Raw genomic sequence first — 23,942 nt, 5'->3', positions numbered from 1 at the left:
TGTTGGTTATTCTAAATGGGTCATTCTATATGGTAACTAGAAAAATGTAACCTTAGCAATGGTGTACGAATGCCTTCCTCTAGTTTCTAGCTCTGTCCAGTTCCCTCTTAACAATTGGTTATCCCTCTTTGGAGCCAGCGCCGTCAAGTTTAAGTTGTTGAGTGACTCTCAGCTTATAGGATTCACCATGGCTGTCTCTAGGCGCTACCTCTTGCACCGTCAGACCCTATTCAATATTGTTGATCAACAAAACAGAGTGATTTTAATATTAATAATACTTATTCTTAATGATCAATGCCCTTTTACAGAAGAAAAAACATAGTAATTTAATATCAATTTTACTTATTTTAAACGATCAATGCCCTTTTACAGCCTAAAAGATTAGCAACTAGGTTGGCCTTTTCTCTTCCAATTTTACCTTTCTCAGTTTTGAAATACGCATCCTGGTTAAGACTAGTCTTCTAAAAATTTAATCTATCCTAAACTTTTTTTTTCTTTTTTTTTTTGGGAAAATAAATGAGTTCTCTTGGGAAAAAAAAAAAATATATATATATATATATATTGCACCATGAGCGCTGTTCTCCGCTGACTTACAGTCGGCATGCATGAAGTCGTTTCCCTTACAAGCACACCCAAATACATATTTATTTTGCTTTTCACCTTTTTCCTTTCTTATCAGATATTATCTTCACAGTCACACACACACACACACACACACACACACACACACACACACATATATATATATATATTTATTTTATATGGATAAACTTTAGTTTTATTTAATGCAATTAATTGTTGACATGAGAAGTGATTTCACTGCTGTCATGTCCCAGGCAAATATGACGCATCTTCACTGTCACATAAATCTTGCATCCATCATCATGGATTGTACTATATCTGGATTCTTCAGATTATATATAATAATAGAAGCTGTTGAAGATCACCCCAGGTTAGTTATCTATTGCTGGGTATATATGCACATATATAAGAAGCACGTATGTGTGCGTCTCCATCCACTGATTCTGTTCTAATACAGGAATAGGCAGTGAGCACAAATGGTCACCTTTTGACATTGACACATTGCCTTCCAAGTTTCAAACCCACACCCATACTGTCACTTCCCCCAGCAGTGTACATTATCTTAATTACCAGATATACAAATCAACTTTTACTTAACAATTCATTAATCAGAGAAAGTAAAAATTTGGTTTTATGAATATTATATTCATAAGTAAAGAATATGTTCTTTCTTGAGTTTACTAATTTTAGCTATATATGTATGTTTCCTTTTCTTCCAATCAAATTTTGAAGAGAGAGATTCATAAAAGCTTACTAAACTGGCAGTAGCTACCTAACATTGAGAAGAAAGCATATATAGAAGTTGTATGCACTTATAAACAAAGATATATATGATATCCTTAAGTCTCGCCAATATTAAGCGTAGGATTCTTTACATTAAACAAGGACAATAAACCAAAAAATAAAAAAGTCAAGGAGGTTGATATTTTATAGGTCACTGTTAAGCCAAAAAGTAGTAATAATATTTTCCATCTACTTGAAAGATCAAACTAGCTGCAGCCTGGTTGAAGCTTCATGCAAAACGCCTCCATTTAGTAGTGTATTAATTAGCTTTTGGTGATACATATATATAGAAATAGTAGATGGTAATATTCATGGAGTGCGAGGCTTTTTAGGGCTGTTGCCGTTATGGTGCAACGGGTCAGGACCAGAGGGAACTTTCCTTAACTGATAATCCCAACCCATCAAGTAGTTGTTTCCACCATTTCCACTGCTTGCTGACTTATGCAGCTCTTCTTTCTTCTCTTTCAGACCACCAAGCACCTAATATGTATGAAGAAAACAGAAAAAACAACTTACACTAAGTACTTGAGAAAATAAATCATATATTTCTTGAAGAAAAAAAATATGAGCATTATCAATATAAAGAAAAGATTGTAATAGCTAGACCTTTCTGTTTTTAGTCTCCAGGGCAACAGTTGCATCAGCATTCAAGCAACCATGCCTGGTACTACCATTGCAGCCTGAAAGAAATATAAACATTTATTTAGATTACTATTAAAACTCCAACACGTAATAAAACAGTAAGAAATGAGAGAGAGATGGACTGACCAGAAGCTTGATTCATCATTATCAAGCACAGAACCACTAGGAGAGCCAAACATAGGAAAATGGATTTGGAGGCCATGATCAACAAATTTGAAGGACTAGTCAACTTGAAGTTAAACAATATAACAGATTTAGAAGCTTAAGTGAGTAGGAATTAGAAATAACAAGCAAGAAACCCAATTTATAGAGGCGGTAAGAAGCCATTGGAATTGGAAAAATGATTGTTGGTGCAGCCATTTTGTAGAGAAATGATTAAAAGAGATTTATTATTATGACACCAGGTCACCAAATATACTGATAGCTATAATAAGCTCTAATAGGACCCCTTTTCTAATCTCTGCTCACGCCGAAATTTAACCCAGAGATTGACAGCGCCGTCTTTCCAGTGGACTATCACTGCCACGTCATCCATTTCCCCACATGTGCCAAACCCCTCTTGGCCCCCGCACGTGCCAACCCATGCTGCACTTGGCATTAGCCATTAATAATGGTATATCCCAGATTGCAAATCAGAGAATATGATGTCATGGTTGATGTCATTAATGTCAAATACCAACCGTACGATCATAAGTTTTCCGTTATGCTTCACATGATTCAAAGTGGGTACGAGGGCTTGGAGAGTTGGGACTATGCATATTTATAAAAGGGTGTGTGTATATATGTCCCTGTTATAAATATATGTTGGTGATGATACAAATATGTATATATATATATATATATATTTTTTTTTTTGCTTTCTTACAAATATGTATATATGTATAATATGTATAATGTATTATGTATAAATATGTATGGAAAGGAGGAGAAGATTTGAGCTGATGGAAAATGAGAAGGGACTGATTGATGGGGTGTTTTGGGTTCAGTATCCTTGCTTTTATTGGGTTTGTATTAATAAGGCAGAAGATGCGGTTGCAGATTTCACTCTTAAGAATTCAAACACTTTTTTTAGACTGACGTAAGTGCACTAGATTTGGCAGCTGGCTTATTTGGTTCTGCCCAATTGCAATCTTACAAATAATTTAATTAATTCATTTCAAAAACAAAATAATTTAATTAAGTTGCCCACTGCTCCGATCCACCTAAAACCCAGTACAGTATATAATATAGTAAAGCGGTACAAGAAAAGAGGATGTGATGGATGCAGAAAGTTTTCAGAACTTTTTAGGGGCAAATAAGAATATCATAATTATTAGAAAGATACTATTTGGATCCAAATTAAAGTTGTTGTAGATGTGGAAAAAAAAGAAAAAAAAAATGAAGTCAGGATGATGCATGTTAGATATTATTATAAATTCTCCACTGGTTGGTCAGCTAAATACTAAACGGGTCTTAAACTTCAGATGTTATGGGGTTCGGTACACATGCTTAGATTTGCTTAAACCTCAGTTCTAGAGTAGTCTAAACAAGTATATTGGCTTATACATACGAAATAGTAAGAAGGTCTTTTCAACATTTTTCCTTTTTTTTATCCTGGGTTGGAGGGAATTTCAATCACTATGCTATTTGTTAAGCAAAAGGTAATATATGTTTGTTACATTTATATTATATACATTGTAATGATAAGTTGTAAAAATCTCAAGACAGATCTTAGAATTTTTCTTGAAAAACAAGACAAAGATCCAGAAGTTCAAGCAGAGGATATGGAAAAGAATAGAGAGTTAAAAATAATTTTGTAATATATGTATATATAGGCATGTTACATATGTTATGTACAACATGGTATTTAATGATCATATACAACATGAGGATCTAAGCCCAACTGTTTCCTTGTCTTCCCTACAAAAAGATCTCTAGACTTAATCAATCCAGGAACACTTCCAATAATGGTTGTGAATGGTAATTGTGCCACTGCATCCCTTCTCCCAAGTGATACAATTGCCTTTACTGAACGAGGTTTGTATATTCCCGGTTTGCTTTCTTTTCCTCCTTCCATTAACAATTTCAAGTTCTTTGCAGCCACTAAAGCATGTTTCTGTGCCAAATATCCTTGTTTGATTTCCTGCACACATTAATTATTGATTTTCCATTAACTACAATTTTAATATATAGTCTTAAAAAAAAAAAAAAAAAAAAACGTTGTTGCCATTTAAAAGCAAGCACTTTACTGGAACATCAGTAATATCTCCAATGGCAAATATGTTGTTTCGACCTTTGACTCTCAAGTTCTCATCAACCATCAACCTTCCATAACTATCCAAGTTACTTTCCAACACAGTATGCTTAAGCCATGTTGATCCAAGCGATTTGGCAGTGCATAGAAAATGGCAATCTGCATTCAGAGTTTCTCCATCTGAAGTTCTATATGATGTGCTGTTTCCATTAGAAATGTTGTCTAGACTGACAGACTTCTCCAGCATCACTTCGACTTTCTTTGACGCCAACCAATTCAAAGTCTTGTCTGAAGCTTTCTGTCCAATAAATTGTAGCAACCTTGATCCGTTATGTACAAGGGTTAGCTTCTTATCTGGGAAATCAACAGCAATTTCTGCAGCAAGTTCTACACCAGTTGGACCCCCTCCAACAATCAAAATGGAGCTAGCCAAATCTATCTTTTCATTTTCTGGAAGTTGAATAAGTAAGATGTATTAGCTCAATTAGTATAGATGGATGCAACTGCAAGATGTATCTATATTTGAAACACATTCACTAATAATCCAACTTCATAAAAAACTCTGGGGACCAATGACATTCTTAAGGTATAGTTGGTTTTGCTTCTTGTGGATTCAGTACAAGATCATTTATTCTGCAAACTACTTGGGAGACAAACTCGTTTGGATATAATTGAACAATTAGCCATTAACAGCAAGCCAATCAATGATGCAGCCACAAACCCAATTGGATTTGCAATCTGTTTATCTTCTCAGAACTTTGTCTGGTGTTCATAAAAATACCGAGTAGTGAAGAAGATAATATGCAGTTTTTACCTTCTTTGTATTGTTTAAGTCTCTCAGTCCTTGTTTTGGGAATGGTAGGATCTGTGTGGCCAGTGGCAATAACTAGATAATCGTAGGGAACAAGACGACCCTCTCCGGTTAACACTTCAGTTTCACTGATATTGATTGCACTTGATGTAATGATTCTGGCATTGGTGAGATAATCTCTATGGTTGATCACTGATCTCTCCCCAACTGATGGCTCCACCATTGTCCTCAAGCTTGCCCATGGAATCTCAAAGTATTCCTTCCTGATTTTCAAATTTCCCCTTTTAAAATCAGTGCCCCAAAATGAAGAAGTGCTATGCAAGAAAAGTTCTACAAGTAGATGACAATATTTAGAGACTCTAGACATCACCATTTCAGAAGTTCTTTTAGACATTGAAGGCCATGAATATGCTACAGTGCATCTTTTTGATCTGTAGTAGTTCAAAGAAATAAGATAGAGAGCAACTCTTTTTATAGAGAAACTAACTGGTAATCGAAAAAGCACACAAAACTGAAATGCACATGCACAAAATGTGACTTAGTTTTGTCAATTAGACAGTATATATCATTTAAGAGAACATATACAGTAGAATACTGCTGAATTCTGAATTGAGGGTAGTTGAATTCTGCTGTATGAAACTACACGAAGAAAAATTCTCTCCCTTTCAGAGCAGAACGCTAGAGCACAGAGTTTTTAATTATCTACTTCTGAGATTTCAATCCTAAAACGTACTCTGCTTCTTTGCATATTGCGTATAGTGCCAACCTTTGTTTCAAACTTCTAGGAAGGTAGAGAAAGTAAACTAAACTCATGGACCATTTGTCAAACGTTTAGGACCTTTCATCAATAAGTGGCCCCTTTTTTATCCTAAAGTGAAGCATCCTTGATCATGTATTGTAAATAAATTACGGAGTCTTGTACCATACAAAAAAGTAACTTCTTAAATCATATTGAAACCTTAACTTGCTAACTAAGATTCAATTAAAGAACATCTTAAGAAACTTAACCCAGAAACTGAAATATGATAAATTTAATACTAATTAGATCAATATTGAATAATTTTCCAGCAAAGATAGAATTCAAATATATAAATAACCACATAGAAAAACTAGTTAACACATTGAAATTAAGAGAGCAGAGAGGATATAATATATAAATACATACTGATCTATGAGGGTTAGATCAGCATGGAATTGGAGAGATTTAGCAATAAGGGAGCCAGCAACACCCCCACCAATTACCACCAACCTTCTTTTCTCACAACCCAAACCCATCTATCTATTAAATTTTCTACAAGTGTGATGGATTTCTGGTTCTAATTCAAATACCAAGGATTTTTATACAAGGGCAGCAATTAGAATCCCATGAAACAAACCCTGACAAAAATGCAGGTTGGAATTTAATTAGTCATAAAGACTTTGTCTTGGACCAAGTCTTCGAGCTGTGACTTTCAAGCTGGGAACTTTTCTAGCTATTTTGTTTGCAAATGGGTCAACACAAAAAAAAATAAATATATATAAATATATATATATATACATATATAAAAATAAAAAATCCTAAAAAAAAAAAAGAAAAAAGAAAGAAAGAATAGAGAGAGAGAGAGAGAGAGAAAAGAAGAAGAAGAAAAGGAAAAGAAAAATATAATAGAATTGGAAGTCAACTTACGTGGCAATTGTTGCAATTTTGTTCATATGTTCTTTATATAGATCCAACTTGTTTTCATGAAACAAACAAAAATTCCTGAGTTAACTCTAGGATTTTCCCTTCTTTTTTTTTTTTTTTTTTTTTTTTTTTTTTTTTGGTTTTTTACATGAATTCTAGGAAGTTAGTTAGATGAATTCTTATAATGCAAATTATCCAAAAACAATCAAAAATTCCTGAGTTAATTCTAGGATTTTCCTTTCTTTTTTTTTCTTGTTTTTTTTTTTCGGTTTTTTAGATGAATTCTAGGAAGTTAGTTAGATGAATTCTTATAATGCAAGTTATCCAAAAGCGACAGCTTGGCTACACCTATTTTGACACAATCAAGTCAAACTATATATGCGGTTAGCATCAATATAGGCAAATGTTTTGATTAGTATTTAAAACGAGATTGATTGGTATTACCTCTTTCTTTTTTGTACTATTTTAAAAATATTTTCACATGTAACTCACATTTTTATGAAAATACAATGAACTTAAATCTGCAATTGAAGTATATATACACTCAAAAGAACCAAAAAAAAAAAAAAAAAAGGACAAAAACAAAAAAGAAATAATTGATATGCAAAACAAGTAAGATACAAATGAATATTTTCCTAATTTGATTATTTTTCTAATTTCTAAAAATATAAAAATATTTCTATACAACTAACTAAACATAGGGATCTCCTATATAATTTTTTTTACCCTAAAATTGAACCCATATATAACTCTTTGACTGCTCAAACGGTATGGAAAACTTCCACCTTCACTGGCAGGCAGCTATATATAGTATCTCTCCTCTTCAAGACTTGAATTTACACGTGGAATTAATCAATTACTAAGCCAATTATTTGATTTCAAACAATATAATTAATTTTTCGTGCTGGATATTTGGATAGAACTTGGAAGTAATTAATAGCTACTAGCTAGCACTCCCATATATTTCTACAACTCCATCAACAACACCACGTGCTTTGTACGTGGCGTTAGATACAACCACCAATTTCCTCTTCTTCTTTTTTTCTTCTTGCGTTAATTCATGTGCATGCTAAGTTTGCATGTTTCTTGTGATTTTGTATATCCAGACTCTCCTTAAATTTACACCACTATAGTAATGTTATTTTTAGTCAATCTTTCTATATATATATATATATATATATAAGCTATACTTTTGACTATATATTCAATACATAACATAGCCATCAAAGAAATTTGGGTGGTTGTTTTAGCAAAAAAAAAAAGAAGGCGGGTGGGTTGGAAAATAAAATATCATCTATAATTCATATAACACATATATGTATAAGTAAGTATATAATTAACCATTAATAGAAAAGCGAAGAGGTTGATGGAGAGCTTGATTTGTGGGCATGTGAAAGTCCAATTAGTAGTAGACTAGTAGTAGTAGTACTTACAAAAAATGAGTTGAGTTAGGGGACAAAGAACCACCATGTTTCCAACATCACACCAAATCTTAAGAAGAACGTGGCTTAGGGTGTGACCACTTCATCATTGCTCGGCACGCATGATTTGTCAACCATATATTCTACTACCACTTTCTCCATTATTTTTTTGGACTTATTAAACTCCAAGATTAAAGATACTAAGTATAAAGTTAACTGTAATAATTGAACCGTTACTTAATATAAACACAAAAACGACCTTAACTTTTGTCTATGGGAGACAATTTGATCATAACCTTGTTTTGCCTGCTTAGTTCTCCCAATTACATCATCCTTTCAGGTAGAAACACCGGACATATTGATTACCCAAAAAAAATCACTAGACATATTCTTTTTCTAAAGGTATTTAATTTATTACTTGTAATTTATTTATAATCCACATGTTCCAGTATTTACACAACTATAGCTAGCAATAATAATTGTGCCATGCGGACCGAAACCTCAACCCTTCGCCATTTCAAGAAATTAAAATAAACTCCATAAATTTTCATTTATTGGGAAGCTTTTTAATCACCCAAAAAAAAAAAAAAAGAAAGGGGGGGATTGGGAAGCTTTTTTAAGGGTTAAAGGACAAACTAATATCCTATGCAATAACTTTTTGTCTCAAATTAATTAACTACATGTATGTTTTATTTTGTTTTAGAAATATGCAACTTTGCATTAAAGAAGTCTTCAGGTTGACCCCATGTGATATCTTTTACCCATTTTCCTTTCTAAGTCCTCTCTTTTGAATGCTTTAAGTAAGCTATTACCTCTAACTGAAGACAACAACCCGATTCGATACATAATAGCGAAGTCATATATACATATATTATCTAGATAAGTAATAACAATAATAATAATAATACCCAAGTCTTAGAAAGGTATATTAACTTAATTCGGAAAGCACAGTACGTTTAATTAAGACATAAGTAACAATAAAATCAAATTAGATGTAAGATATATGCAAGCCATTTGTAGAAAACCAATATTAGCAAATTAAGCAGAAAACAAATAATGATTTTTAGGACTAGATCTTTCTCAAGCTGCTCCATTTTTTATATGGTTTTTAATGGAGCTAAAAAAACAACCATAGACTCCGTCCTAAAGGCCAAATTCTAAGAGATGCAAAGGGATTAAATAACTTTAGCAAACTAAATTTTAAAAACTGGCATTAATTTTTTTTTTTTTTTGGGTGGATTTTTAATAACTAGTAGTGTTACATATGGCTACAAGTCCATGAGATTTGTTACATGTAAGGACCTCTAGACGTGTATATGAGCCATATAAATTATAGTACAATTTATTAATTTTTTTTTTTTTTTTGCAAATAAAAATAATCGTTAATAGTTAAAATTTTTATACATATATTATAAGCATTCGCATTATTTTAACAAATGTTTCAGCATCTAATATATGTATCTTGTTTCCTGCTGCAGACTGGATTTGTACCAATTGTAATAGTTTTGGGGCCTCAAATATTAAGATGTTTTAGAGTAGTGCTAGAAAACTCACAAAGTTTTATTTGTAATTTATTAATAGAATTCACTGAAAAAAGTTCACTTTTTGTGAGTGCGCCAAATACTTACTACTACTGTTTAATACAATAATCAGTTGGTTGAGAGTTTTAATTTAAGGCGTTGTCAAATCACAATCCATTTTCACATTGAAATATATTTAATGGATTGTCACCGAAAGTGAAGCTCCACCTTTATCTTCCTACTTTACCAACTTCCAAACTACTTATTCAATGAGTAATTTTCTTTTTCTTTCCCATATATGGATTCAAAAACATTGCATGCCCATAAATAATTAAACTTGTTTTTTTTTGAGAAATAAATAATTAAACTTATACTGTATTTTTTTTTCTTTTATGTTATAGTTGTCCATAAATTTTAAAATGTTATTTGAATTTATATATACTAGGATTCTTTTTGCCAACGTATATATTAATTTTAAAATATTAAAAAATTTATAAATGGACAGCTGTAGTTATGATTTATGAACTTATAATATACATATACATATACATATAATATATATAGTTCCATTTTCCTTTTATGATATAGTAGCATGTTAAATTATTGACAATGCATGGATTACTTTTAGGTGGTTATGAAATTGCACAAATTGACTTCCACTAAAAATATAAAGGATGTCATTTTACTATCCTAATAGTTAATATGGAAAAATAAAAAATTATATGAAAGGGCATCAAATTTTTAAAAAAATTGCATTTTGCTTTATGCCAAAAGAAAAGGAGCAATATATAATTTATTTTTAAAAATAAAACTATATACCGAATAATATTTATATAAATATATATATATATTTAAATAATTATGTAATAGGAATAAATTTTAATTTAATTTTAAATATCAAATTAATACATGAACATGTAAGTGAGAGAAATTCCACACCACTCACTAATGAATTCCAATTGAAACACGTGAGCAGTGTTGGAGGGTGGGGTCCATGCCAGGAGACTGAGCCTACACCCATTTTCCCAGATGTCTGCGTCGTTTTCCATAATCGCATGTGCGCATGTTAGCCTAGACCAGAGAATTATCCAGTGGAGCCCTAGGACAGAGGATACCTAGCTGGACCAATCGGACACCGCCACCGTGTCATAATGTCAACCCTAAGCGGATCTCGGTAGGAACGGCTTGTAGTGATGCTTTGTGTGATTGCTGAGTGGAGAAACCTGGTGCGTAAATTTAAGCAAAGGCTCACCTAGCGCACGTTAGAGTGAGAGTCGAAAATAAAGGGAGATAATACAGTGTTCCGCACCTTTTATCGTATTAACTATTAAGCCAGCCGTATCCTCATTTTGGCGAGTGGATAATACGCTAATCATTGCTCTAATTGTCAACTCATGGGATTCCGTGCCATTTTTTATTGGTCAAATCTGAGTAATTTCCATCTCTTTAACGGTCAGGATTTAGTGGAACCAACAAATTTTGATCTACCTACCACTTCAAGAAAGGTCTTATTTTTCGATCTCATATTATTGCTTATTGCTATTTTTTAATTTAGTGATTTTTACTCAATAAATTTGTGAATTATAAAATTGGTGTATTAGAGAATACGAATTATCTCTCGGAAAAAAAAAAAAAAGATCTTTTTTTGTCTTTTGTTTTCTTAACTTAAAATAAAAATAACCATTTAAAATAGCAAGAAAACTCTTCATATACTTGTTAGCCAAACAACTAAGTTATTTTAGTTTTTAACACTTTTAGTAAGAAACTTTATTGGCAAAGACTTTACTTAAAAGTTTTTTTTTTTTTTTTTCAAGAGCTTTACATTTATTCTATGTTCCTAAAAGGACAATGTGGTGTTAAATCCACTTATAAACTCAAAGAATTTTTGTTCCTATACTTTTTTTGGGGATAACTTTAATTGTTAAATTCTACTTCTCATTATTAGAATGAGTAATTACATAGAAAACTTGAAAAGAAAATTTTCCATTTTCAATAGTTGTAAATTAAGATTAAACGATAAATTTATAATTTAAGTGAAAAAATTATTTAATAAATTTATTAAACTAAAAACTATAAATGAAAATTCATGTCTAAAAAATAAAAAATAAAAAGTGACAGAGATCTCCATTTTAATAAAATAACGGTACCAACCGAAGAAAATTTTTAAATATGTAAATTTTCTACTCTCAAATCATTACATTACTACATAGTGTTTTGAGATAAAGTTAAAAATCTCCAACATTCTCGATCCTTATCTACAGAAAAATGAATTTCATTGTAACACTTTTAAATATGTTTATAAATAATAAAAAATATATTTATAAATAAATAAATAAATATATATTAAAAAAAAAAAAAAAAAAAACAGGGGTAGCTGGGCTAGTGGACCAGCTAGGCGTGTCGGCGTAGAAGCAAGCATACCCATAAGCTTTCACTCACTCACTTCCTCTACACTCCGAAGACGAAACTCCAATTCAACGATAAGAAAGAAGAAAAAGAGAGAAAATACAGCAAAATTATTTTTTTCTTTTTTTCTGGGTACAAATTATTTTACCTACTAAATAAATTCATCGTTCAGTTTAACTGCTAACTATAATCCAACTCTTCTTCCTTCCTTCAACTGAAAAATCCGTTTTTTTTTTTTTTTTTTTTTTTTCTATTTCTTTAATAATTCAAAATTATATATATACTATTTATTTGTAATTATTATTGTTGCGGCAAAAGAGATTTGTGTGTAGTTAGTGTTGGAGTGGAGAGGAAGAAGAAGAAGAAGAAGAAGAAGAAAGAAGAAGCAACAAACAAAAATCCAAACCCTCTTCTTCTCCACCACCATTTTTGGTGTTAAAAAGCACAAAAACAACAACAGAAAAATCAGATCCTTGTTTGTCTGATCCATCGGAAACTTTTGCTCCAACAAACCGTTCGATCCAAAATTAGAATGCAAAATGGGGAAGAGGACTGGTTGCCGATCCAAGCAATGAAACAAATTAGCTGTTTTCGGTTCTGTGGAGAGTGATCGAAAATGGTGTGAGCTATCAGTGATACGGAGGAAAAGAATCTTTTTTTTTTTTTTGGTGGGGGGCATTGTTTGGAGAAAAGTGGATCCGAAAGAGCTATGGAGTCTAGGATGGATCATTATGAGATCATGGAGCAGATCGGCCGTGGAGCTTTCGGCGCCGCCATTCTTGTTAATCACAAGGCCGAGAGGAAGAAGTAAATGCTCAATACTTTATACATATGTATATTTGCTGGAATGTGTGTGTATCTATAGCTGGAATGTGAAACTTTTAGTTCACCGGAATTTATGCATTTCAGGTATGTTTTGAAGAAGATCCGGCTGGCACGCCAAACGGAACGGTGCCGGCGATCGGCTCACCAAGAGGTAGCTCAAATTCCTGATTCTCTGTCTTGTTTCTTGCAAATTTTTAGTTTTTGTTTATCTAGATTTATTTGTATTTGTCTATTTTGGAGTATCAGATGGCTCTTATTGCTCGAATTCAACATCCTTACATCGTTGAATTTAAGGAAGCTTGGGTTGAGAAGGTCAGACATTTTTTTTAATTCAAAATGCCATTTGTAGAAGTCCAATTTTCTGTTTGCACTATTATATTAATTGTGGGATTGAACTATCCTGAATTGCAAAGCAATATTTGTAATGTAGGGCTGCTATGTTTGCATCGTCACTGGATACTGTGAAGGTGGAGACATGTGAGTTTTGATTGTTTATTTTTTTGCGTCTTGATCTCCTACTGACTATGACTGGTGAATATAGAAATTTACCCACACTAGTGGCTGAAATTTTTTTCATTCTAAAATAAACGTCATCCGTTTGATATTGATCAAATCATTGGTCTGAGTAAGTTTCATATTTACTGGTGATCAGGAGATCAGTACTTCATCTTACTGATTCTATTGCATTTTTATCATTTCAATACGTGAATACTCAGTTTTTGCTTGCATTGTTATCCTTTACCGTTTGTAGGGCTGAGTTAATGAAAAAGTCAAATGGCGCATATTTTCCAGAGGAGGTAATCCCATTTCTTTGTTTCAGTTTATATTCGATAATATAAGTAATGAAAAAAAATGCAAAGTTCTTGTTATTACAGTGATTGAGTTTAACATATCATATGATTTGTGAACATTATACAGAAACTCTGCAAGTGGTTCACGCAACTACTACTGGCAGTAGAATACCTGCATTCAAATTTTGTGCTACACCGTGACTTAAAAGTATGTGTGCTGATTTGTCTACCTTTTCTGTGAACTTTTCCTTAGCATTTAAAGATTGTTAGAACAATTTGTTGCGCTATCTTTTGCAGTGTTCTAATATCTTTCTTACAAAGGATCAGGATGTTCGTCTTGGTAAGTTCAAGTTCCAGATGGATGTTTTGTGATTTAATCATTCATGGGTTTATATCTTTTCATCCTAACTGTCCTTCTGTACGGTATATATATAGGGGATTTTGGACTTGCTAAGACTTTGAAGGCAGATGACTTGGCTTCTTCAGTATGTGCAACAACTGGAAATTTCTTCCATTCTTTCATCACATATTTCTTTACATTATATCTTTTGTGTTGGTAGAGTTGAATTCATGGGTGGTTTTCTTTCTCAAGATATTTTCTTCTCTCAACAAGGGATAGTAAATTCTTATAGAATTAATCTATGCAAAGATGGGGACTTCAACTTGCTTGTTGCTGATCCTTCATAATCCATGGGTGTCAAAGCTACATAGTATCAGATATTTAGAACATGCATTTCTGGTCATAACTTTGACATATTTGATAAACAATAATCAGCATAAAAATTAGTGAGAAGCTTTAGTCATGTCAGACTGTATATTCTTTTTATGTTTTATCTTGATAAATATTACTTATTTGAATTAGGAAAAGTTGTTTAACTTAATTTTTCGGTCTATGACATTGGTATTACATGTCTAAGTCATTGATTTGTGGGTTGTAATGCAGAATTGTAAGTAACAAAATATCCAGATATTGCAATTACTGAATGGATTTTGTTTGATGGTTGGTTAGACCATTTAAGCTTAATATAAAAGAATCTTTCTAGGTGCTTATTCTGTATGGTTACTTAGGTTGTAGTACTCAAAGACTTCCATCCCTATCTGTTTTACTGTAAAATTAATTTGTTTTATACTCCGATTGCAGGTAGTCGGAACTCCCAATTACATGTGTCCTGAATTGCTTGCAGATATTCCATATGGATTTAAATCTGATATTTGGTCTCTAGGTATGTCTTCTTGAGGATGTCTGTAATATATGTGTTACTTTGTCTGTGGCTAAAAGTGGTTCCTTATTGATCAGGATGCTGTATGTATGAGATGGCTGCTCATCGACCTGCTTTTAAAGCTTTTGTAAGATTTCTTACAGTGCTTTTATATAGCAATCTGTTTGTTTTTAGAAACTTACCAAGAATGGTTTACTAAATCCAGAAATATTGTTAACTACATGGTTATGAATTTTCATGATATGCCTAAACAGACCATCAACTTATTGTAAATGTTTGTTGTCTACTTCTCATAGCCAACATGAAAATTAATTTTCCAAAACAATCACTAGAAAATCCTTTGCCTAATAAATGAGTTCTGGAGATTTTCTCAACTTTCTGGCACATACAATCCTTTTGCCCTCTGGATTGAGTGCATTTCTAGGCACAATTATGATAAGCCTTCTGCACTTCCAATTCATGTGGAATATGCGACAATACTGTATAATTAAAAAAAAAGACCTCACACTCACACACACACATAACGGTACTAAATGATAGTAAATGCATGCATCTTCACCATTTTTTTCAGTTTTCTTACTTGGGAAGTGGTTATCTTTATTTAATCATGAAGCATGTAAATTTCTGAATTTCTGTTTTTCATTTGTTTATTTATTTATCTTTTAATTTTCTATTTTGGGCGTGTCTAATTTTAGAACTGTACGCATGATTTCAGGATATGGCAGGACTGATTAGCAAGATCAATCGTTCTTCCATTGGCCCTTTGCCTTCCTGCTATTCCCCATCCTTGTAAGGGTTAATTTGCTGTTCTTGATGTTATTATATTGGTCTGTTTGATAATTTAGCAACATTATGATGTGTTGTTTCACTGTTACCATAAACTTGGATCCTGTGATCTTACTTGGTCCTTTAAATGACTGTGCTTTTTGTATACAAAATATGCATATACACTTGGATAGATGTGGATGTATATGTATGTGTATGTTATTTGTCACTCTTTTCTTTCGACATAACTGGTTAGTGTATGACAGTCATTTGAAACCTATAGGGGCTTCTCTTCACATAAATCTTTTCTGAACAAGAAAAAGTCCAATATGTAACATATTTGAATGGAGTTGGCCATTCAATAAAAAATTTTAAAAAATGGAGTTTTCCCTATTGCTTAATAAGTAATCTGTTTCTCAAAATATATGCAGAAAGACACTTATCAAGGGCATGCTGAGAAAGAATCCTGAGCATCGGCCAAATGTAAGCATCTCTCCTGAATACATAACAGTGCTAATTGAGATGTTTAAGCGGCAGGATCACATCCTAACAATTGAGATCTGTACTATGTTCAGGCATCCGAAATTTTGAAGCACCCTTATTTGCAGCCTTTTGTTGATCAATATCGTCCATCCTTTGGTCCAACAACAGCCTTTTCCCCAGAGAAGCCTTTATCTGCAGGCTGTGATTCTCGGAGAAATATGGCTGAAAGCCAAAACAGTAGCAGTTCAAGCAGTGACAAAGATAGTTTGCTTTCAAGTGATAAAAACATTCCAGCAGTGGTGCCAAACTGTGATAATAAAGGTATAGAGACAGATTTGGCTTCTGTTGACGATGAAGATGGCTCCAAGCAGCTCCAACCTTCCAAAGAAGAGCATTGCCCCAGTATTTGTACTGTTAAAATGGATGAACAAGATATGATGAGACCTTCTCACCATGAACAGAGATCTAATGTTGAAGCAAAGCAACCTAAAACCATAAAAAATATAATGATGGCTTTGAAAGAAGGAAAAGTTAGGGAAAATTCTCCAATGAGAAGCAATCGTTCGAAGGCTGTAGGTGTGTCCACCCAAAGAACTAATTCAGAAGCATTGTCTAAAATTCCCAAGCTTAGTGCTGTTGCTCCTGGTTTCAAGTCTAATACTGATATACCACCTATTGCACCACCCAAGGTAGCCTTGGATTTTGCAAAGCGTATTCAGGGATCACATCCTTTAAAGCATCAGGTGATACTTTCATCCTTCAAGTTAAATTATTTTATGTTTATTGAACAAGTTTTGTCATTTATTTTCATTTATCTTTGCAGTTACCAACAATTGACTCCTCACCAAAAACTAAACCTAGACATGATGGTACTCCTCCACCCTGCCCTGCAAAACAAGTCGACGAAGGACTTTCTGCTAAGCCTAGGCAAAAAACACCCCCATCTATGGTTAGGCGTGCTACATTTCCTCCACGAGTGAAGCAAGTCGCGCTTGATGCTCCAAATGTGCTGAACAATGCTATTAAGTTAGGTACAAGTGAGACACCTGAAGAGGCTGAAAGGTCTACTTATCAAGTACCCAATGGTTGCCTAAAAGGTCTTTCCAGGGAGATGAGTCCAGAACCGCAAAAGCCCCAACAAGGAGGTTCCAAAGGAATGCAAACTGATAGCAGCAATTCTGTCTCATCATCGGTGTCAATTCAAGCGTTTGAGCTTTTTGATGATGCAACAACTCCTTTTATTGACATGAGTGAAGAGATGCTTGATCATGATACTGCCGCCCACGATGAGAATATGGAATCTTGTCCGCCCACCTGCACCCCTACTGCTCATTTGCATTCTGTGGTGACTGGAAACGAGTCTGGTGAACAGTATGGTCATGAGCATAAGTCTTCAACGTGCTCTGTTCAAACCTCAGAGACTGAAGATCTTCATAGTACAAATGCTGATAATGAACAACTGAGAGACTCTGTAGCTCTTGATCTCTCAGTTCCAAGTTCCAGCGAAAGATTTATTTGTAAAGATGATTCCCCTACAAGTAGATCCAGTTATAGGCCTGACACAGTGATACAGTCAAATCATACATCTACATCTACTGGGGATGACAAGTTTACCGTAAGGGAACTCCTATCCTCAGTAGGAGAAGCTGTCCCTTCAATCCCTCCTCCCATTTCATCAAATCAACAAGGTTTGCAGCTAGATAAAGGAAATGTTTTGCAAAATCCGCATATTGACAAGGCTACCAGTGCTCATCTTCCTCCAGCTTTTGACGATGTCATACATGTCATACGACATAGTAGTTTCCGTGTTGGGAGTGAGCAGCCTGTAGTAGAACCTAAGGAGATGGGGGTTCAAAATGTTGATGTTGGTAAGCTAATAAATGTAGTAAGGGATGAACTGGACATGAGAAACATAGCAGCTCCTGCAACTGTCAAGTCATCAAGTAATTCTGAAACTGCGAGTGTGAAGTCAAATATTTCTGAGCACTTGGCTACAAAGGAGACGGAAATTAAAAACCCTATTTCTCCTCGAGTTGAATCGGATTCCTCCGAGTCAACAAAGACCAACTCTCCTGTGAACGATGAGCACACACCGGCAAAGGAAACTCTGGATGTGAATTCATTTAGGCAGAGGGCAGATGCACTTGAAGGGCTATTAGAACTGTCAGCAGAACTGCTGCAGCATAATAGATTGGAAGAGCTTGCAGTTGTTTTGAAACCTTTCGGAAAAGATAAAGTTTCCCCAAGGGAAACTGCTATCTGGTTAGCAAAGAGTCTGAAAGGAATGATGATTGAGGATGTTGGACGGAGCTCATGAGGTTTCAAATCCATTGAAAGCTTTTTTCTCTATTGATGTTTCTTGAAATTGGTCTAGTAACTCTCATCGCTCCTTTTTTTTTTTTTTTTTTTTGTCCTTATGATCCGTGTAATTCTTTCAATGCATTTTGTTGTTGTACATAGAGACCATAAATTAATAACATTGGTTAGCAGTCTTAATGAATGATATGCTTCAGCTTGCAGTCAATGCAGCCAATTTGCGGCTATGGCATTGCACTTAAATGTTGGGAACAATGTTTCCAACATATCATTAGTCTCTCTCTCTCTCTCTCTCTGTCTCTCTATATATATATATATATATATATATTATGTTAAGTGGAATGATTGAGATATTACAAAAACATAAATCATAATCAATACAAAAATTTCTTATTAAATCCTTTATCTTTTTGTTGATTGATCAGAAAAAAGGATAAAGGATCGGTTTAATCACTTGAGCCGTCCTGACTGAATGTAATTTATTTATTTATTTTTTTTCCTTCCCTTTTGACAACAAAATCATTTTTTTTTTCATTTTGGAGATTTTTAGAAACAAGTGCTGGACCTTCAGTCGTTGGCATAATTATTGCCTATCCATATATCAAATTTAGAAGTAGAGGTGGATTTTTTTATTTTTTTATTTTTTTTGGGTGTTCTCTTTCCACTCTATGTTACCAATGTCGTAATGCATGGCGTTTTTGTACTTTTATTTTCACATAACATGATAATAAGATTCGAATCCGAGTACATAAACTTCAACCACACGCCAAAACCCTTTTCTTTATGAAGGGACGCGGTAGGATTAGGATATAAACTCCGAGTTTTTATTATATATATATATCCGACCCTAAATTTGATGGATAAAAATGGGGTCGTTCTAGTGTGGAAATGACTTAAAAGCACGAAGACGTGACACAGAAACATTACATTTTTATTTTTATTTTTTTGATGAATATGTATGTGTATATAATCATTTTTTTTTTCTAAGACTTTTATTGTTAGCTTTTTGATTGAGATTTAAAAATGCAACAACAAATTATACAAGTTTAACAAAAAAAATAAAAATATTAAAGGGCAAAATAAACATTGTATAAATTTCAAATATATTTTAAAATTTCAAATTTTAAAAGGATTTTGTTGTGAAAATTCCTAAGTACATATATATATACCTACATCGATAATCATCTTATACATAAGCATTTGAGAAATTTCTTAGCAAGCTCTTCAGACTTTCCTTGCTAAATTCACATAAAAATTCATTTGTGTATAAGGAGGGACTCCCCGTTGTGGAAATTAACTCAAAATCTCTCTCTGTATTATTGTAATAATTCCATTAATATCTTTCACAAAATACCTTCTTCTTCAGCCTTACCCATCGTCATATTACTATCATAAGCCGAACCCATGAGCCAAAACAGCACTGCTACTCACCAACCACAGACTTCAAGAAATGCATATTCACAACAACCCCACAACTCCCAAAGATGTAAACAGATCATCAGCCGTCTGATCTTGGTGTTGGTCCTTTTGTTCCTCCTATGCTGCGTTTCGGTGTCCATTGCATGGCTTATCTATCATCCATGTCTTCCTGTGGTCAGGCTCGACTCCCTCACGGTTTCGAACTTTACCCTTTTCAAATCCAATTTGACGGGAAAGGGGAACATCACGGTCACCCTAGAAAACCCAAACAAGAAAATAAACCTGAAGCTTGAAAACTTCCAAGTCAAGGTTTTTTATGGGAAAACTATTCTTTCAAAGAATGATTCCGTGGCAGATCCGACGTACCTGAGGAACGGGAGCAAAGAGGTCTCCACGGCGGAGCTTAGATTTGAAGGTAAAGATGGGATCTCTGGGTGTGAAGAGGTGTTGAAGGACAAGGGTTGGGGAAGTAGAAATGGGGCTGTAAGTCTTGAGGTGAAGGTGTTCATCTCCACGAAATTCATAGCAGGGGAATGGCTAAGTACCAGGAAATCAACATGGGCTCTGTGCGAGGTTGAATTGTCTCCTGCTTCACATGGTGGGCTTGGAAACCTTCTCCATGGAGGGAAAGATTGCGTAGTTCATTTTTCCATCCATTCATGATTAAATCTTCTTCTTCTTTTTTTTTTTTTTTTTTTAAATATTTAATATATAACCTCTTTATATGGGGGAAAAAAAAAAAAGGGAAATTCTTCTTTGAGGTTTTTTTTATTCTTCTTTTTCCCTGGCTTGGTTTTTTTCTCATTGAGTTTTTCCAAGTCTCAGGTTTTAATCAAGGCTTTCAGGGAGAACTTAAAAAAGTTTCTGTTCCTCTTCTTCCTTGGGTTTTGCCCTATTGGATTGTATTTGTTTTTTTTGTGTCCACTGCCCTCTTTTTGGAGCTTGTCGAGCATGATTAATATATAAACCTCATTTCGTTTTTACTGTACTCTGAGGTTTTCATTTAAGTCAAGTATTAATTCCTTTTTGTTGTGTTTTTCCTTTACCGTTAATTATGTATAGATTTGTAATTATATGTTAACATAGTTGATTTTTAATTGTTATTTTGATTTTTAATTTTTATTTTTCTCTGCCTAATCTATTTGTATGTAATTAACTTATGATAAGTAGCAATAAAAGTTGGTTAGATATCTAAATTAACTAGAAATTATATAAAAAAAACACACATAAAAAAATATATATATATATATATATATATATAACTTCAAATTATATTAATTTTTATTTATTTATTTATTTATTTCAAAAAAATTAATTGTTTAAAACGTTTAACAAACTATAACTATAATTAAATTACACGTCATTATTTAAAAATAAAAATAAAAACAGAAAACTAACCATGTTTGATCATCAACAGACACCTAAGTTTTAAAATAATGTTAATTTCTTCGTTATTTCATTTCAATTAAAAATAGACCTTGATCCAAAAAATATACATCTACCTGTGAGAAAATATATATTAGTTTTGTAAATGTACCTATTTTACATCCATCCTTTTCCTTTACTTTACTTTCTATTTTTATTTTTAACTTTTTCGGGAAAGACTAACATTAATACAAATTAGTTTCATTAATATTATTCCCAAACAGAAAACCGAATTAAAAATAATAATAATAATATGGCCGGGTGGTCCAGCGACTACATAGAAGCATAGTTCAAACATGGCGGCTGATTTTTAAACTCGGTTTTATTTATTTATTTTTGGTAAGAGTTATATTCGGTTTTATTGACCATATAGAGTTCCCTCGGGTTTATTAAAAAAAAAAAAAAAAGGATAAGTTTAATAAAGAAAGGAAAATATTTATTAACAATTATTATTTAGATAATTCATAAATAAAAAGTAAAAGAAAATTAAAAATAAATAAATATTTTTTTATTATAACAAGAAGGATAATTTTAAAATATAAAAAAAAAATCATTATAAGTTTTTTTCTTTTCTATACTTTCCTATCAATTTTTATCAAAAAATAAAGGTAATTAAAATAAAAGAATCAAATTCTTCATTTTTCCTTTTCTTTTCATTCTATTTTAACCATTCAAATAAGAAATTTAACTATTTTCATTCCTATTTCTCCTATTTTATTAATCCAAACATAATGTTAAAGAAAATATATTACATAAATATTTTTTATATCAACTTTTTTTTTTTTCCCCTGTATTTTGACATTAGTGTCAGTGTCATATTTGAGTTTAATTTAATTGAAAGAATCAAACTTTCTAATTTCGACACATACTAAAAAAAGGCCTTTCTAATTTTCTTCATATTTTAGTCTCTTTTCTAGTGTGTTCCTTCCAATCTAGTCCAGGTGTTTGAAAAAGTCTAATTTATTGCAACTTTTAGTTAAAGTTTCCAAATGAAAATCATGCAAAATTTATAGTAGAATAGATATTACTTAAATAAGTATATATAACATCTCTTCTTTTTCTTCTTTTTTTTGTTTTGTTTTGTTTTGTTTTGTTTTTTTTTTTTTCAGTTTTTGAAGCATACAAATATTTCAAGTTTTGAGGTTTTTATTTATTTATTTTCGATATCGATGTTTTCTATCGTACTGTATATCTTCTTTTTGTGTAAAAACTATATATTCATAGTTGCATATGCAAATTCTATGTGTCGTGAATGAATACCCACAATATACATACGAAAACAATCGCACAAATATCTTATATATTAATAAAGTAAATTGAACTATAATACTACTTAAAAAAGAAAAAGAAAAAAAATCTATATAGTCCTAATAGCTATACAACTCTACTTAATATAGAATTCTAGGCCCATAACAATCCTACTAAAACACTACATAAGCAATAACTTTTTGTTTAATTGATTAAACTTTTATTAGTTTTCAAGTGTGTACATATATTAAAGTTTATATATATGTTGATTTTATATACGCATGTGAGGGGTGCAAATACAACTGCAAGGAACAACAACAAAATCAGTGTACAGGCAAGCATTTTTCTTTTTATGCCATTAACCTATGCAAGAAGCTTTTTTCTTTTTGTAAGTACGTTATATATATATATATCAGATCATCTGTCTTGTTTTTAATATATATATAACATATAATTTTTTTTTTTTTTTTAAGTGGATACATATAAAGTAATATACATTATGAGCAAAGATCTGTAATTTTTTTTGTTCAAGTTTCAGCCCTTTTTATTTTTATTTGTTTTTTTATTTATGCAATTTGTTGCGAAAGGCTGAGAAATAAGAGGTGGAGCTGAATCCTAGTATCGTTTGTTTCACCGTCGGACTTTTCTACCTCTTTTCTCTGCTTCTGGCCACAAAGTGTACCAGTGAAAATCAAAAAGAAAATAAGGGGGAAAGAAGAAAAGAAAATAAAAGAAAAGAAACTTCGATTGATTTTTACCAATCTTGGCTCATAATATATTATTTCATCTAAGTTTCAGGAATAAAACTTACCCCAAAAAATAATAAAAAAAGAAGATGATGTATTGATAACAAAAAGGAAAAAGCTTCATGCATATATAAATGGGAATAAAAAAAAAATAAAAAAATGGAAGTTTTGGTCTCGTGAATCCTGATGCTTACTTTTTTTTAAATTGCAATCATTTTGGAAATATCAATAGCTTTTCTGCAACATGACTTTCTTCGAATTATTTAAATAGATTTTTTTATTATTTATTATTATTTTTTTTGTTGCATACTAAAATAGAATTGTTCATTGGTTGAAATTAATTCAATCATTACAAAAAGTGACAAATCATATTTTTTCTTTTTATAATATATTTTTACTTATTAATTCAACTTTTTAGATCCAATCTAAATATCATATGGTCAGGTTAAAGACTAATGCAAGCATATTATATATATATATATATATATATATGGGTAATATGATGTATATACGCTGCAACCAACTCACAATAATATGATTATTTTTATTTTTTTTTAAGAAAAAGAAAAAGAAAAAAAAAGTGTTATAAATTTTATTTAAAACTGCCATATTCTTTATATATATATATATATATATATATCAA

At 32.1% G+C, this 23,942-nt stretch overlaps 4 protein-coding genes across 6 annotated transcripts; 2 read left to right on the top strand and 2 right to left on the bottom strand.

Moving 5' to 3' along the window:
* Positions 1-1,674: 1,674 nt before the first annotated feature.
* Positions 1,675-2,209, bottom strand: LOC107410225 (protein CLAVATA 3). Its single transcript, XM_016017628.4, has 3 exons — positions 2,134-2,209; positions 1,972-2,045; positions 1,675-1,845 (listed from the first exon to the last, which is right to left on the bottom strand). The coding sequence occupies exons 1-3, from the start codon at positions 2,207-2,209 to the stop codon at positions 1,675-1,677; spliced, it is 321 nt and encodes a 106-aa protein (XP_015873114.4).
* Positions 2,210-3,781: 1,572 nt separating this feature from the next.
* Positions 3,782-6,528, bottom strand: LOC107410236 (uncharacterized). Of its 3 annotated transcripts, XM_060812264.1 has the most exons (5): positions 6,217-6,528; positions 5,422-5,482; positions 5,055-5,314; positions 4,236-4,690; positions 3,782-4,129 (listed from the first exon to the last, which is right to left on the bottom strand). In XM_060812264.1, the coding sequence occupies exons 3-5, from the start codon at positions 5,272-5,274 to the stop codon at positions 3,854-3,856; spliced, it is 951 nt and encodes a 316-aa protein (XP_060668247.1). In that variant the 5' UTR covers positions 5,275-5,314; positions 5,422-5,482; positions 6,217-6,528; the 3' UTR covers positions 3,782-3,853. The 3 variants fall into 3 exon arrangements, with proteins under 3 accessions (XP_060668247.1, XP_015873128.3, XP_060668246.1); XM_016017642.4 differs by lacking the exon at positions 5,422-5,482; XM_060812263.1 differs by lacking the exon at positions 5,422-5,482 and having other exon boundaries at positions 4,280-4,690.
* A 5,546-nt stretch (positions 6,529-12,074) lies between these two features.
* On the top strand, positions 12,075-18,679 carry LOC107410239 (serine/threonine-protein kinase Nek5). Its single transcript, XM_016017648.4, has 14 exons — positions 12,075-12,868; positions 12,971-13,037; positions 13,133-13,198; positions 13,317-13,363; positions 13,638-13,683; positions 13,805-13,885; positions 13,975-14,017; positions 14,113-14,162; positions 14,819-14,900; positions 14,975-15,024; positions 15,613-15,686; positions 16,094-16,145; positions 16,238-16,888; positions 16,969-18,679. The coding sequence occupies exons 1-14, from the start codon at positions 12,771-12,773 to the stop codon at positions 18,460-18,462; spliced, it is 2,901 nt and encodes a 966-aa protein (XP_015873134.1). The 5' UTR covers positions 12,075-12,770; the 3' UTR covers positions 18,463-18,679.
* An 851-nt stretch (positions 18,680-19,530) lies between these two features.
* LOC107405806 (uncharacterized) lies at positions 19,531-20,994 on the top strand. Its single transcript, XM_016012897.4, has one exon. The coding sequence runs from the start codon at positions 19,866-19,868 to the stop codon at positions 20,541-20,543; it is 678 nt and encodes a 225-aa protein (XP_015868383.3). The 5' UTR covers positions 19,531-19,865; the 3' UTR covers positions 20,544-20,994.
* Positions 20,995-23,942: the final 2,948 nt, after the last annotated feature.

The sequence above is a fragment of the Ziziphus jujuba genome, chromosome 10 (genome assembly GCF_031755915.1).
Source record: "Ziziphus jujuba cultivar Dongzao chromosome 10, ASM3175591v1".
Lineage (NCBI taxonomy): Eukaryota > Viridiplantae > Streptophyta > Magnoliopsida > Rosales > Rhamnaceae > Ziziphus > Ziziphus jujuba.
Note: the sequence above shows the minus strand (reverse complement) of the source record. Positions and strands in the feature narration are given on the sequence as shown.

Coding starts and splice junctions, on each gene's coding strand:
- LOC107410225 (XM_016017628.4), bottom strand. CDS start 2,209: ATGGCCTCCAAATCCATTTTCCTATGTTTGGCTCTCCTAGTGGTTCTG. Junction 2,046..2,133: donor AATGATGAATCAAGCTTCTG/GTCAGTCCATCT, acceptor TATTTCTTTCAG/GCTGCAATGGTAGTACCAGG. Junction 1,846..1,971: donor TGGAGACTAAAAACAGAAAG/GTCTAGCTATTA, acceptor CATACATATTAG/GTGCTTGGTGGTCTGAAAGA.
- LOC107410236 (XM_016017642.4), bottom strand. CDS start 6,326: ATGGGTTTGGGTTGTGAGAAAAGAAGGTTGGTGGTAATTGGTGGGGGT. Junction 5,315..6,216: donor GATCTAACCCTCATAGATCA/GTATGTATTTAT, acceptor TTTGAAAATCAG/GAAGGAATACTTTGAGATTC. Junction 4,691..5,054: donor ACTTAAACAATACAAAGAAG/GTAAAAACTGCA, acceptor TTCAACTTCCAG/AAAATGAAAAGATAGATTTG.
- LOC107410239 (XM_016017648.4), top strand. CDS start 12,771: ATGGAGTCTAGGATGGATCATTATGAGATCATGGAGCAGATCGGCCGT. Junction 13,038..13,132: donor GGCGATCGGCTCACCAAGAG/GTAGCTCAAATT, acceptor TTGGAGTATCAG/ATGGCTCTTATTGCTCGAAT. Junction 14,163..14,818: donor CAGATGACTTGGCTTCTTCA/GTATGTGCAACA, acceptor CTCCGATTGCAG/GTAGTCGGAACTCCCAATTA.
- LOC107405806 (XM_016012897.4), top strand. CDS start 19,866: ATGAGCCAAAACAGCACTGCTACTCACCAACCACAGACTTCAAGAAAT.